The sequence below is a fragment of the Cloeon dipterum genome, chromosome X (genome assembly GCF_949628265.1).
Source record: "Cloeon dipterum chromosome X, ieCloDipt1.1, whole genome shotgun sequence".
NCBI lineage: Eukaryota > Metazoa > Arthropoda > Insecta > Ephemeroptera > Baetidae > Cloeon > Cloeon dipterum.
Genome location: NC_088790.1, coordinates 8,532,617 through 8,548,066, shown reverse-complemented (window position 1 = coordinate 8,548,066; position 15,450 = coordinate 8,532,617). Strand labels below are relative to the sequence as shown.

Here is a 15,450-nt window from a genome sequence, read left to right as displayed (position 1 = left end):
GGAGCGAGAGCACTAGCGCCACTGTCTGTGTTGGTTATTGATGCATCCATATTGCCGCGTTGAAACACTGTACTAGTAAAACAACTTTACGGAAGCCCCAAGTATTGTGATTTCCAGACGTCAAACGAAAAGATTTCTTCACACAGTCAAATTATTGGTGAGTGTCTGGCTTAATTTACCGATCTGGTGATTCATGTGTGGCTAACTGACTCGGCATTTTGTTCCAAACTGTGAATCAATTTTTCGAGCACGAGAATTTCTTTTGATAACTATGAAAAGCGGTCGCGGCCGCGGAAAATTCGGTGAGAAACAAATACGACACCGTGTAGTCGCCATTTTGTGCGGTCGGAAATCGCGCAAGGTAAATATTTTTGGTTTTTAATTTTGCTTGGAGATTAGCATCGGCAGACGGAACTATTTTTCACATACATGCAACGGTTCACGCACAACTGATTGTCCTTCCGGCTTTCTGGGTTGCATATTTATCGCCAGAATTAGCCGGATTGGTGTGACGAACACGCCTCCTTGCCCCTTTATTGACAATTGCAAAAAAGTTTAAGAAATCGCAAATATCGCGGCTCAAATCAGAAATTCTCTTCTTTTCAGATAATGCTTGGAGAGATTTTCAATTGAGGATTGTGGTTAAGAAAATTAAAAGATAAGACTGCTAGCACACACAGAAAGAGTGCATGTCTGTTAAAGACGTGGAGGAGAATTTTAAATTCCTCACATAACAGAAGCAAAATTACACATGACCATATCCAGAGGAGTTGGTGGTCAACAGCAGAGTGGTGGAGGTGGGCAACTCGAAATGCCCACGGACAATCAGAGCACCACTCACTCCGACATCAACATGGTAACGCAACCGTGTATTCTACGAAAGTAATTTCCTGGAATTGTCGATGATCGTCTTATTCCAGGACCCTCAACCTGGCTTCAGTGAAAGTCTGGAGGACGAAATGGGAGAACCACCCTTCCCACACGCCAAACTTGCTATGCTGGAGGACAAGGTGTCCAGTGCTCGTTGGGTGGTGCCAGTTCTGCCAGATCAAGAACTGGAGTGCTTACTCTTGGCATCCATTGACCTCTGCAAGAAAGGTACAATAGTTTGACCTCTCTCAACTAGGTCGCAATATATTATAATGCGCTTTGTAGGCATTGACGTGAGATCGGAAGCATGCCAACGCTTCTTCAGGGAAGGGCTCACGATTTCCTTCACTAAAATTTTAACTGATGAGGCTGTCAACTCGTGGAAATACAACATACACCACTGCATTCAACAAAATTGCGAGAGACTTGTGGAGCTGTGCGTTTTAAAATTACCTCATGATTGGTTCCCATTGCTAGATTTGTTAGCCATTGTTTTCAATCCAAACAACAAGTAAGGTTACCCAAATTATTTCAAGCCATAGTGTAACTTATCGCATAATGATAACAGATTCCATGTATTCAATGGAGGCAGGCAGTCAGAATCAATTCCAATAGGCAGTCTCTTGCAAGATGACGAGTTGTTTGCTCGGCCCTTGCCAGATCAGAGGGCACCAAAGGGGTGGCTTGCAGACTTGATCAACAAGTATGTTTATTGTGAGAATCCATGGAAATTTTTAATATGTTGAATCCTTTAGGTTTGGCAAATTGGGAGGATTCCAAGCACTCTTGGATCGATTCGTGACTGCACAAGGATTAACAGTGCCTGTGATTCATGCTCTTTTGCGCCCTTTTGGTCTCTGTTCCGAGTTCCTCACAGTCCATACTGTCACAACATATTTCATGCCCATTACGGTATGACTCATTCGATCTATTCATGTTTGAAAGAGATAATTATTTGTTTTCCTTATAGCATGTGGTGCCTGCTTTACTGGACCAATTGACAGATGATGAGCTTAAGAAGGAAGCTAAGAATGATGCGATTTCTGCTATTCTGAAGGCTTGCAAATGTCTTGTGTCCAGGGTCCCTCATCAGGAAGAGATCTTAAAGGAGTTGGAGATATTTAGGCTTAAAATGATCCTCAGGTATGGTGAACTTTGTAAACAATTTCTGCACTACTGACGAATCCAATGATAGACTGCTGCAAATTTCATCATTCAATGGCAAAATGAATGCTCTCAATGAAGTTAATAAGGTTATCACAAGTGTTTCTTACTACCCTCATGCTCATCGGGGTCCAGATGATGAAGAATGGCTTACTGCTGACAGGATGGCTGTAAGTGCTTAATAGCTATCATTTCTCCAACATTATGGAATGTTTATTAATATAGAAATGGCTGAAAGAACACAAAGTACTACAGATAGTTTTGAGAGATTCATTGCATCAGCCACAATATGTTGAGAAACTTGAGAAAATCTTGAGATTCGTCATCAAGGAGAAAGCCCTCACTTTGGAAGATTTGGACAACATTTGGGCAGCTCAGGCTGGCAAACACGAAGCAATTGTTAAAAACTTGCATGATCTCTTGGCGAAATTGGCTTGGGACTTTTCTCCTGAACAACTTGATCACTTGTTCGAGTGCTTTCAGGTATGTGTGATAGTTTTTAAGGTATATAAAGTTAATGTTATTATCTGTCAGTCTTCGTGGACTAACGCAAACAAGAAACAAAGGGAGAAGCTGCTGGAGCTGATTCGTAGACTGGCTGAGGATGACAAGGGCGGCGTCATGGCTCACAAAGTGTTAATGTTGTTCTGGAACTTGGCTCATTCTGAAGATGTGCCTACAGAAATCATGGACCAAGCTTTAAATGCCCATGTCAAGATTTTAGATTATAGCTGCTCTCAGGTAATGCTGACGGTTGTTCAAATTGACTCACTTCTCACTGGTTTAAACCGCAGGATAGGGATGCTCAGAAGGCAGTCTGGTTGGACAAGTGCGTTGACGAACTGAAAAGTGCTAAGTGGGTGTTGCCAGCTTTAAAACAAATTCGAGAAATTTGCTGCTTGTACGAGCCACCGCCAGCCATCAATCACGGTGGACATGCCCAAAGAACAACAGGCGTGGGCCACAATGTTTCCAGTCATCGGCAAGAAGTGATAGAAAAACTACAAGACACGCATAGCTTAGTAGTCCTAGTAACTAATAACTTGGTAGCGTATATGGACTACGTTCGAGGTCTTCTAGTCGGTAGGTTCTCAACATCATGGAAATGATATTTGCTGAATAAAATCTGTTTTCAGACAATCCAATATTAGATCCAGTCCAATATTTCCCAGACGATCGGTATAATCACCCCCAGCAAATTCAAGAGAGACTTAACTTTTTACGTTTTCTACTGAAGGTAATAATAGAGTTTTATAAATAGGGATGAGGGTAGAAATAACGAAGAACGTTGATATACAATTTCTTCACTTTTTTTGTGTTATTGGTGATCATTGAAATAAATCAATAATGCAAATTTACTATAATTTAAACCGCCGACAATTTTTTACTTGCAACAAAAGGGAAGGACCGCGCTCCTGAACCGCTGCACTTATATTCTCTCTGGTGGGTCATTGGAATATTTTTGCCGCTTTCAGGATGGACAGTTGTGGTTGTGTGCGGATCAGGCTAAGCAGATTTGGCAGACCTTGGCTGAGAATGCTGCTTTTCCTTCAGACCGGGAGGCCTGTTTCAAGTGGTTTTCAAAGTTAATGGGTGACGAGCCTGACTTGGATCCGTCATTCAATCGTCAATTCTTTGAGAACAATGTGCTTCAACTGGACCCTGCTCTGCTAACGGAGAGTGGCATGAGGTGTTTTGAGAGATTCTTTAAGGCTGTTAACACTAGAGAGGGCAAGCTGAAAGCCAAGCGCAGGAATTTCCTGATGGAAGATGTTGATCTGATTGGGACTGACTACATCTGGAAGGTATGCAGCTTCTTTGCTTTTGTATCAAACATGTCTTATTGTTAGACTATGCATTTATTTGAACTAAATTTTGTGATGGGAATCGTTATTCAGAAAGTAATCTGTGTTCAGGTGGTGACAAACGGCGGAGAAGAAATTGCTCACAGAGCTATCAACTTGCTGAAGGAGGTGAACACAAACCTCGGACCCCAGTTGCAGGCCAACATTGTCGGCTTCCACGAGAACTTCATTTCAGAATGTATGGACCGCCTCAGAGCTCATTTTGACACTGTTTCGCTGCTCCGGCGAGACTTGGACTCTGGCAATAAGGGCGTGCCTGGCTCTCCTACATCTAGGAAGGCTGAGGTTTTAGGAGAGGCCAACAAGCTGTGCCGGGTCATGAACGTACTTCACGAGTACATGTCTGAATGTGATTGTGACTTCTTGGGCGATAGGAAAATCCTGCCACTCAGAAGGTTAGTTTTTGTTTAAAACTTACAAATTCCTTAATTAAATTTTCAATGATCAATCATTATTTTCTTGACATATTGATGGCTTAGTTTTATTGTTGAGAAAATATAAATGTTTTGGATATAACTTAATCTGTAGCTGTATATTTATTGAGATTGAGTCAAATGGTTTTAGGAACGTCTCACTCACTACGCGCAAGTCTCTAATTTGTTAACATCTCTTCTTTGCAGAGCGTACCGTGGAAAACATTTGGCATTGCTAGTCCGTTTTGCAAACCCTGGTAGACCCATAGATGACGTAGAAGTGTCGACGCATGGAAATGACACATTAGGAGCCTTGCGTAGACAGGTCCTTAGACGCATCAAAGCTTCACCGACTACAGTGAAGCTGGACTTATTTCTCAATGGAGAACTTCTTGACACAGCAGATGACCGCAAACTTCTGTCTCACGTCCCGCTGAGAGACAAAACAGTAATACATCGTGTCAATCTCTGAGACAAAATACTTGACAAAGTTGTCGCAGGTGCTTAATGGCAAGCTCTGCCAACAGTCTTCAAATATGCCAAGCAGCCCAGACACGAGCTCAGACTCATCCACGTCTTCTCCTCACCATGCAGAATTTAGGGCTTCATCAGAGGCTGAGAGCACACTTCCAGGAGTGGTAATACCCAAGCTTGCTATCTTAAAATATTTTTTACATGCATGCTCATAAAACCATTAACGCAAGTGTTAGTAGGATCCTGCTCAGCAGTATCTTCTTTTGTCTTTGAGCATTTATTCAATGTGATTCTAGCTTATGGCTATCCAGCAACAGTTCGCTCAGTTCTTTTTCCAACTGGCCGACCTGGGTTCTGCGTTGGACCACTCTGCACTGAGAGAAACAGCCCGCAGCATCCTTCAATTGATGCCTGCTGATACTCACACAATTCAGCAACTGCAGCTGATTTTTAAAGTCACCTCGAATGGCCAAGCACCAACTGAAGTGAATGGAGAGGTCTCCTCCCCCACCACTGAAAAGTCACCACCAACAATGGACAGCCTCTTTTTCTCATCTTCACCATCGCAAGTTCTGTACTACCTTCAAGTAAATCAGATACTAATCTTAAAGCATATTTACTGACGCCAAATTTTTTAGGTTATGTACTCTCTAATTATGCCAGCACAAGATCCCCTGTCAGACCGAGCGTTTGAGTTCCAAGTAGCTGTCATTCGCTCTGAGAAAGCGCAGATTCTTCTTGACATGCTGAAAGACCCTAACTTCCTAAGCACTGCGGACTTGGCCACCAAGCGCCATGCCTACCTGCAGGTCCTGCGCATCGCCAAGATGATTTTGACTATCGTGGGACACGTCATGGCCCACGTACTGGATGACAACAGGATTTCTGCACAGTCGTTGCCATCGCCAACTGCGAGCGACGCCCCTGCAATCGGCAACCTCTCGGGCCCTTCCATGCGCAGTAAAATGGTCGCTGTGCTGAGAGCCGCACTGCAGTCTGTGCCTCACCAGAGTTCAGAATACACCATGCGACAAGTGGCCAACAAGCTTGCTCAGGCTCTCGCTCAACAGGTATGTGCGGCTTGTGGCAATCACAAAATAATATAACCATATATTGTTTGGCTTATACTATCAACGACATATTTCTGTTAATTTTCGCGTGGTGCTTTCAATTTGTGAAATCAACAGTACAGTTGATATGCTGATTGTTTTTAACAGATGTTGCAAGGCACAGAAGTGGGCAATGCATTGTGGACCCTTCCTCACTTTGCTCAGGGAGCTCTATGGCTCTTGCCTGACATTACCTCCATCAAAGCAACTATGCGACTGGCTTGGGCCGCCAGTTCAGGAAATCTGCAGCTTGTGCATGGCTCGCTTGAACAACTGCACGCCAAGCAAATTGAGATATCGTCAATCCCTAAGCAGTTTGATGTTCAACTTGTCGGCTTCGATGACTACATGGGTAAAATTGTTTGAATTTCTAGCGTGCCTGTAATTTAATTTATTAAATTTTAGTCTGCCGTGAAGCTTTGGAGACGCTTACTGTGGAACTTATGCTTCACCCACACTGCATTGAAGTGCTCATCAGAGATAAGAACTGGCATACTTTCATCATTGATCTGCTGCTCTTGTGCCCAAGCAGAGCCATCAGAGTGGCCGCTAGTGAACAATTCCTATTGATTTCCACATGGTGCACTGGCAATCAACAACCACTTCAGTTTTGCATCACGCTGCTTTTCACTGTACTGAACACATCAGTGCTGGAACATGCCGATCAATCTCACGAGTACTTCCAGGTTAGTTTTCCCTTTCATACATTATTTGCTTTTTAATGGTCCATGTTTACCATATTCAATAGCTTCTCTGCCGTCTTCTCAACTCTGCTTTTGTATCAAATTGCCCTCTTCCCACCGCCGAGACTTTGCTCAATAACGAGATAGTTTGGCTGAAGCAAGTCAGGGAAAATGTGAAAGAGAGTGGTGACACAAAGTTTGACGATGCAGTATTAGAAGGCCACTTGGGTTTGGCAAGAGAACTCTTTGCATTTGTCAAGCCTGACAAGAAGCACGACCTTGGCTGCAAAAGTGGCAACTTAATCAAGGTAGCCACTAGATATATTGATATTATTATAAATTTCGTAAATTAAAATCTGCTAACAGGACATAGTGGAAGACTTTGTCTTTCCCGCGTCGCACTTGATGGCTCAGCTTTGGCGCACTGGAGATCTACCAATGGAAACGGCAGTACCTGTTTGCCAGTCATCGTCAACAGTGACCGCAGCTTTTGAACTTTTAGTGTCCCTTTGCGTTGGCTGTGTTCCCAATATGAAATTGCTGGTCAACATGATCACCGACATGTTCTATTCTGGTAACTAGCCGCTTTCCAAAAACAAATTCAGTGGGTAATGCTATGTGTTCTCCTTAGACCGCGAATTATCTTTGACTGAATGGGACTACATGCCCCCTGTGGGCCCTAGACCGACACACGGTTTTGTTGGACTGAAAAACGCTGGTGCAACGTGTTACATGAATTCTGTTCTGCAACAACTGTACATGGTGGAGAGCATCAGAGTCGGCCTCTTGGCGGCGGAAGGCGCTGCAACAGACATCAATGAAGATTTCAGCGGAGAGGACCGAATTGAAGGAGAGGTGAGTGGTTTTTCTCTTTCCCAATTACAATTGTCATTTTATGCACCTGTAATGCATTGGCTGTTTTCATTTAACTTATGCACACTAATTTTTTAACAGGGTTGTTTGGAGGCTGAAAATGACACAGACAGAGGTGACCTTGAAGAGTCCCGCAAGGAATACAATGTGAGCATCTTGAAGCAGGTGCAGGCTATATTTGGACACCTGGCTTACAGCAAACTTCAGTTCTACGTTCCCAGAGGACTGTGGAAACATTTCAAGTAATACCTTGGACGAATTTTGAATTACATTTTATCTCATTTTTAACTGTCTAGACTGCAAGGCGAGCCAGTAAATCTGAGAGAGCAGCAAGATGCCGTTGAGTTCTTCATGAGTCTAGTGGAGAGCTTGGACGAAGCCTTCAAAGCCCTGCGGCAGGAGCAAGTGATGAGCAAGGTCCTAGGTGGCTCTTTCTCTGACCAGAAGATCTGCAAGGGCTGCCCGCATCGCTACTCGAAAGAAGAGCCATTTAGTGTGATCTCAGTTGACATCCGCAATCACAGCAACTTGGTTGACTCTTTGGAGCAGTACGTCAAAGGAGAGTTATTGGAAGGCGCCGACGCATACCACTGTGAAAAGTGTAATGCGAAGGTAAGAGAGATTGATTAATTAATTATCTTATGGACAATCTATAAATATTATTACACCAATAGGTGGTGACTGTTAAAAGACTGTGCGTGAAGAAACTTCCACCCATCTTGGCAATCCAGCTGAAGCGATTTGAATACGACTATGAGAGAGTTTGTGCCATCAAATTTAATGATTATTTTGAATTCCCAAGAGACCTGGACATGGAACCTTACACTGGTAAACTATCAGAAATAAAATAGGCATATAATTTCAAATCCTACTTTTCTGCAGTAAGCGGGTTGGCCAAACTCGAGGGTGAAGTCATTGAGTGCGACTACCCGCCCGGTGATAGCAGTCAGCCCAAGGAAGTTTGCACCAAATACCAACTCTCAGGCATTGTGGTCCATTCTGGTCAGGCCAGCGGAGGCCACTACTATTCATACATTCTTCATAGGTAGTTTTAATTAGATACTGCCACTGTGTGGACAATGCTCAACATTTGTTTGTGTCAGGCAACCCGATGGTTCTTCCAAGTGGTACAAATTCGATGACGGTGACGTCACTGAGTGCAAAATGGATGACCCAGAAGAGATGAAGTCCCAGTGCTTTGGCGGAGAGTACATGGGCGAGGTGTTTGATCACATGCTGAAGAGGATGAGTTACCGCCGGCAGAAGCGTTGGTGGAATGCTTATATGCTTTTTTACACAAGGCTGGATGTTGAAGTGGACAACATTACTCGTAGTATCAATGAACTCTCTTTGTGTAAGTGCATTAGGATGCGATTTTCGTCTTTACTCTAAATACTGATTTTTCCTTTTGAGTAGATACCAAAATGGGCATGCTGAAAATGCCTCAAGCCATTGAACGAAGTGTTCGTCGCCAGAATATCCAGTTCATGCATAACCGCAACCAGTTCTGCACGGAATACTTCCAATTCATGCGGAAGTTGATCACCTGCAACAGTCCTCCCCCTAATATGAACGATCAAATGGTAACAAGCTGTTAAAATTTTGCGTATTTGTTAACTAGAATTCATCTCTTTCTTTCAGTCCCCCGAGAATGAAGAGTTAAGTCTGCTTAGTGTGCAGCTGGCTGCCCGCTTTTTGTTCCACACAGGCTTTCACACAAAGAAAACGCTGCGAGGCCCTGCGATGGACTGGTATGACGCAACGTGGGCCCATCTTCGCTACTCCAAGAGGGTGCGGCATTGGTTTGCGCACAACGTGCTCTTTAATAACCCCATCAGGTAAGAATATAATGATTAAAAGTAACATTTTGTACTATGGGCTTATTTCTTCATCAGATTCTCTGAGTACTTGCTGAGCTGTCCTAGTCCAGAGGTCCGGTCTGCATTTATCAAAATCATTGTGGTACTGGCTCACTGCTCCAACCAGGATGGACCGTGCCCTTCCCCTCTGATCACCAGTGCCAGTAAGGATTTTCCATCGTGCGAATATTCTCCATGATAAATACAATTGTTACAGCAACAGCGGGCCTCGTAGACCCCAGTGCAACCCTGAGCGACCACCTTCTGCACGCTGTGCTGCTTCTGCTGCACAGAGAAATCGCTGACCACGGACGCCAGCTGCCGCACTACTTTTCGCTGTTCCACAACTACGCCATGCAGGGATTGGTGGAGAGGGCACAGCTTCTGAAGGTGGGTGTTTTTTTGGTGTGATGAAGTATTTGTTATTTAAATCTGACCTTGCAGTTAAATGTCCCGTACCTCTTCATGTGCGTGGCCGTTGACGAAGGGCCTGGGCCCGCCATAAAGTACCAGTACCCCGAGTTGACAAAATTGCACCAGGTGGTGTCATTACTTGTTCGCTGCTGTGATGTTTCCTCTAAGTGCTCGACTGCACAACAAGTAATTTTGGGTTGATTGACTTGCCGCGTAGTCTAACAATTTCAATTGCAGAACTTGCCTGTGTTGCCAAACCCATATTATGAACCCCAGTGCCCGGATTATCTGATGCCAATTCAGAGCCCAGTTGCTGAACTTTTGTACGGCCGGACGAGGTAATAAACAAAATTATCATGCGTATTCACTTTCGTGATTTGTGAAAATGCTAGACCATTTAAAGAACATGTTTGAAAATGATAGATATAATTTTTTCCCTCAGTATTTGTTAAAGCAATCCTCATTCAACTCAAAATTTTTATTTCTCCTATTTTACCTTTTTTGGAGAAATTAAATTGAATCTAATCACATAATAAATATTGGTAAGGCTCCAACTAATTTTGGTAATCATCGCAGAAAATTGTGAATCTGTTTTAGATAGAGCCGAGCCACGATAATTTAAATTTAGTTGATTATGAGGCATATAAAATAAAATCCATTGCTATGTTGTAACAGCTACGTGAAGAAGCTCATTGAGGACAACACACCAAGCGAGGACACAGTCAAGCTGCTTCAGTTCTGCTGCTGGGAAAACCCTCATTTCTCAAGGACAGTGCTGACAGAGCTGCTGTGGCAGGTGGCGTTTGCCTACTGCCATGAGCTGCGCCATCACATGGATCTGCTTCTGAACGTGCTGCTAATAGAGGACTCATGGCAATCACACCGCATCCACAATGCTCTCAAGGGCGTGCCGGAAGAGCGGGAGGGCTTGTTTGAGACAATCACCAGGTCTAAGGGCAACTACCAGAAACGAGCCTACCAGTGCATCAAGCTCATGGTGAACCTGTTCTACAAGTGCCGCAGTGCGGCTTCCCTTCTGACCACTAACACAGACATCAAGCGGCGCTGGGTGCAGGTTGTTGACTGGCTGCAGGATGAGCTTGAGAGGGTAGGTTTTTGTTTGGTCTATATCAAATTTTCACTCAATTAGAGAGATTCAAGCATTTTGGGGGATCCATCACTGGCTGCCCAATATCCGCCATAGCTAAAAGGTGTTGAATGTATTGACTTGAAATGATCAAATAGTTCTGGGGGCTGGGAGGCGCATTGGCGTGGACACTTCACTTGCTGGATTTTGCACCTTAATAGTGTCATATGAACATTTTTTGGCGTTTCAATAAAAGAAGTTGGTAGGGGGAAGCTAAAAGATAGTCACGTCAAGCCCAAGCTCCTCTGCAACTACTTAGGCCTCATGTTATCTGCTTGGCGGAGTTTTTGGGACTTGTTAAGCTCATAGCCCACGAGAAGTTTAGTGCTGAGCACAGGTTCAATAACAAATGGATATTTGTCTGCAATTTCTAATTCCAGTTTGTGAATTGCAACTTTGTCAGAGTAATCTAGCTGATAAATTATTCAAAAATTTGCCTTTATCTAGAATTACGTTGCAAACTTCGCGTACCCAGGCATTAATTCGGGCCGCAGGACAGAACTCCCCAGTAGTTACCCCCCCCCCCCCCCCCCCGGTGAAACCGTGCCCTTTCAGGATTTTTCTGACACCACCAACTTTAATTAGTTCCCAAAGTTGGAAATGGAAGATTTTGAATTTACGTTTAAAGAATAATTTTAGAAAATGTAATTTAATTGATAAATATAAATTTTAGACGAGCGGTTCAAGATCGCGTAGTTTCTTTAATTACTAGAGTAAAATAATGAAAGAGACCTGGTTTATGTTATATGCAAGTAACATTATTATTTAAGCTGGTACTTTAAACGATACAGCAAAATTCATATGTGGTTTAATAAATATTGAATACGTATATTTCACCTTGATATTGACTCAGTTAAGAACATTACATATTGAAATAACCGAAATACAATCAGGAACTGAATATTAAGGGAATTAATCTTTACAAAATTGAATTTGAAAAGAGGAATTAATAAGCTCAGTTAACTATAAGTTTCTCACCACTTACTCTGCCAATTAAAGAAGAATAGCTGCGGACGTCTCCCACACTAGCCCGTTGTAACGCGTGGAAAATTAACTCTCAAGTAACTCGAGTGTCATTTGGTCCGCGGTTATATAGTGGCAAGTGAGGGTTTGCCCAATGGAAAACATGGCTGAGGGTAATCGTGTAAAAAAATAGATTAATTTCACTTTTACAAATGAACAAAAATATCCTCTATTGAAAATATTATTGAATCAAAGGACATTGAGGACTTCATAGAATAAATAATATGTTTTGTCCCTCAATGAGATAACTTTGTATGAAAAATAATATAATCAGAGTGTTTGGCAATTTAATTGAAATCACTTGTGGTAAAATTAGGAGTCAGTTATTGTTAAGCAAACAATATAATTGAAATTAAAGTGGCTTTAAATTTCTACTCTTATTAGTACCATAAGGGATTCACAAGTTTGAGGAATTCTTTTGTGATATTTGGGCATTACAAATTTTCAAGTCGTTCGCATTTTACTTGCGCGCCGACATAATTTTATTTTGAAGACGACAGGTTGTTTGCCTGTTCTTTTAGGGCAGTAATTTTTTATTATTCTTCACGAAAAAATTAGGTCGTTGCCTAATTCTGTTGTTTGAACTTATTTCTACAGCGCCCGTATCCGACCAATCCTCAGTATTCTTACAACTGGTCTCCACCAGCGCAGTCGAATGACACCACCAACGGCTACTTCCTAGAGAGGTCCAGTTCAGCCAGGAAAACTCTTGAAAAAGCACTGGAACTCTGTCCTGAAATGGTAAGTTTAGTGTCAAACTTCTGAGTATTTTTCTATCGTTTATTTTGTCAAGCGAGTTCATATCCTACAATCAAATTCCTCAATAAACAGCAAACTCTTTTAGTTTATTAAGGCGTCTGAATATATAATATTACAATCAGTTTACAAATTGCATTCAGAGCAATTTGAGCTAACTTTTGAGATACGATTTTTTCAACCACAGTTAAACCCTAGTTTCTTTTCTTTTTCTCAGTGTTTGATCACTGCCTCGATATTTGAGTGCAGCCTCATTTTCAACGGTCTGAGTGGTTTGAAATCCTCTGCAGTTAGTTCAACATTATAGAATCAGAACGTTCTCTTTGAATTTTCGCTTCGCTCTCTATGCTCACAAAGAACCACAAAAAAATGGAATGAAGAGTCGTTGGGAAAAATAACTTCATTGTTATCCTCGTGTACGTTGTGTACATATAACTTTTTCTAACCTTTTCAATTTTTTATGATCTCATTGGGGTATCACGGGTATCAGAACAAATTAATTAAAATATTAATTTACGTAGAAATAACTTATACTAGCTCTTTTTTCAAATGCATTTGTGTTGAAGCCCACAGGTTTTAGTCAAACTAATCGTATTTTTTCATGATGAAGTCAAACCAGGAGCAAGAGTCTGAAGTACTGTCCGAAGAAGGTGAGAGCTCGCCCCCAGTGGCAGACGAAGCACCGCAAACCCAGAGCGCCTTAGTGCACCCTGCACACAACAGAGTGTCGGCCCCGACGGTCCCAGTGATTCCAGGTGTGCAGGCCTTCACGCTGAATAAACTTGACCGATATGAGTGGGCCGTCAACAAAACTTCCATGCCTGCCTTCTGCCTGGCTGATGTTGAAGTCAATGAGGTCATCAAAGGGAGAAAGCGGAAGACAGAGAAAGCCGAAGATGTGCCCTCAAATTTAACCATTTCACCCCAACAGAGCCCTGTTCAGACCTGGTAAGTGAACTCGATCCAATTCTTAAACTAAAATGAGTTGGTTAAATTGTTAACAAATAGCTGCAAAAATTTATCTATCATTTTTCGCATTTTAAAAAGCGAAGGAAATATTATTGGCAGAGTGGCAAACTAAAACGCTGCATTTTTGCAGAAGTTGACTTTGGAAATTAAAGTCAAATTAATTTCTTTTGCAGCGAGGTAGAGATCCCGTCGGAACCAAGCACTCAAACTGTGTCGGTGCCGTCGCCAAGTGGTTCTGCGCAGACGAGCGAGGTGCCGCCAAGCCAGCCGGCCGCGGACGTGGTGCCCAAGAGTCCCACCATTGAGATCACCCCGAGCGAGCCAGACACTGTTCCTGAAAATTGACGAGCGCAGCCCCGCCGCGAGGTGCGAGTGATGCAATAAGCTGTTGTTTTTATTTTGACGTGGGCGGTGATTTAATTTGGCTCTGCCTATCGCCACTGTTGCTGCTGCTGCTAAGAGTGACTGTGTAGAAAGGATGAGTGCCACACACACACACACACATGTACGCTTCACCGTCAGTCTTGATTGCCAAAGATGGACCCTTTTGTTACAGACACACGCGGAAACACACGTAGTTTATCAATTAATGGTACATACTTCTCTTTCTCTCCCTCGAATACACTGACCCTATAATTATTATGAAACTACTGTTGTCAGACGATTCTCAAACTAGCATTTCATATGGAATGGATTAAAGAAATTAAACTACAGAAAACTTATGAAAAACGATGCAACTTTTGCTTTTTCACCTTGCTTTTCACTTGACTCTGTGTATTTTTAATTCTTCTTTGATGAGTGATACTTTGCTCAATTCCCCTGCCACCCGTATTATATGTGTAATTAGTTTCAAGCAGCGTCGTTCAAGATGATCATAATTAAACTTTAAAATGACTTTTATTTCACGTTTGTAAATTTTTTGTTGAGCGCGTAAATGTGTACAGTGTTTTCTTTGGGAGATGTTTTTCTTGGTCACAGACTCCAGATGAGCCTCTGAATTTATTTTTGTTAAATTCGGGGCTTTTTAAAGGCAGTCATCTGCTAAAGATTTCAAAACTAACTGCGTACTTGATGAAAGCTGTAATAAAGGGCATCGCAAGTATTTCATTTGTGTATCATTACAGAGAGTATTTCGATTTATTACATTTTCTCCCCTGCATGGATTAAGTGAGATGCTATACTTCCTTAATTTAAGGAAATCCTAATTCATAAATATTTTTTTATTGCTTTATAAATTATCACTTGAATAGTTCACGTATAGCCCTCTATGGAAGTGAACTCAATTGTTTAAATTTGCGTTCAATAGGTTAATGTTTATTGATTAGAAACCCAGTTTGAAAAACGAAGTAAGTTCGATTTAATTTCTTTAAAGAATTTGGAGATCATTTATGCCAAATTTTGCTAATTATTAAAAAGAAGAGATTCGGTGCGTCTCATCGCTAGTCTATAACCTCAAATTACGTCTGTTCTGCACGCACTGTAGAGCAGAGTCATCTGACGGAATTTTACGCCCTAGTTTGTGCGTCAAGCAGGTTGCATAGATGCTGCTAACTTTTCAAAATAAGTTATAAGTTTCTCTATATAAATAGTCTCAAGTGTTTGGCATCAAACGCCTATCGCCTCAAACAGACGATTCTATGAAATTCAACTCTTCTCCTAACGGGGCATGATAAAATACGATCCTTGTTAAATGATCATGCTGTGTGATACACTATGTTCATAAAGTTAGTTTTTTAATTTAATTTTTTCGTTCTCGAGTAAAGTCAAACTGGAAAAACAACAGTCAATGTCCATTTTTTATTTTTTCACTTTCTAGCTGTCGTGATGACAA

The 15,450-nt window shown here is 42.1% G+C and overlaps 1 protein-coding gene across 1 annotated transcript; it reads left to right on the top strand.

Moving 5' to 3' along the window:
* Positions 1–33: 33 nt before the first annotated feature.
* faf (ubiquitin carboxyl-terminal hydrolase-like faf) lies at positions 34–14,721 on the top strand. The gene is given in 37 exon segments (XM_065492147.1): positions 34–157; positions 607–856; positions 921–1,098; positions 1,156–1,381; positions 1,439–1,573; positions 1,626–1,782; positions 1,841–2,013; positions 2,066–2,204; positions 2,260–2,517; positions 2,569–2,775; positions 2,829–3,117; positions 3,171–3,271; positions 3,510–3,839; positions 3,951–4,294; positions 4,520–4,760; positions 4,813–4,950; positions 5,083–5,373; positions 5,425–5,856; positions 6,004–6,247; positions 6,301–6,581; positions 6,644–6,886; positions 6,945–7,152; positions 7,210–7,693; positions 7,748–8,063; positions 8,126–8,279; positions 8,334–8,496; positions 8,555–8,805; positions 8,868–9,034; positions 9,093–9,289; positions 9,347–9,474; positions 9,528–9,700; positions 9,755–9,910; positions 9,962–10,062; positions 10,400–10,832; positions 12,492–12,635; positions 13,261–13,598; positions 13,793–14,721. Coding segments are annotated over 36 exon segments (8,097 nt in total). The 5' UTR covers positions 34–157; positions 607–751; the 3' UTR covers positions 13,965–14,721.
* Positions 14,722–15,450: the final 729 nt, after the last annotated feature.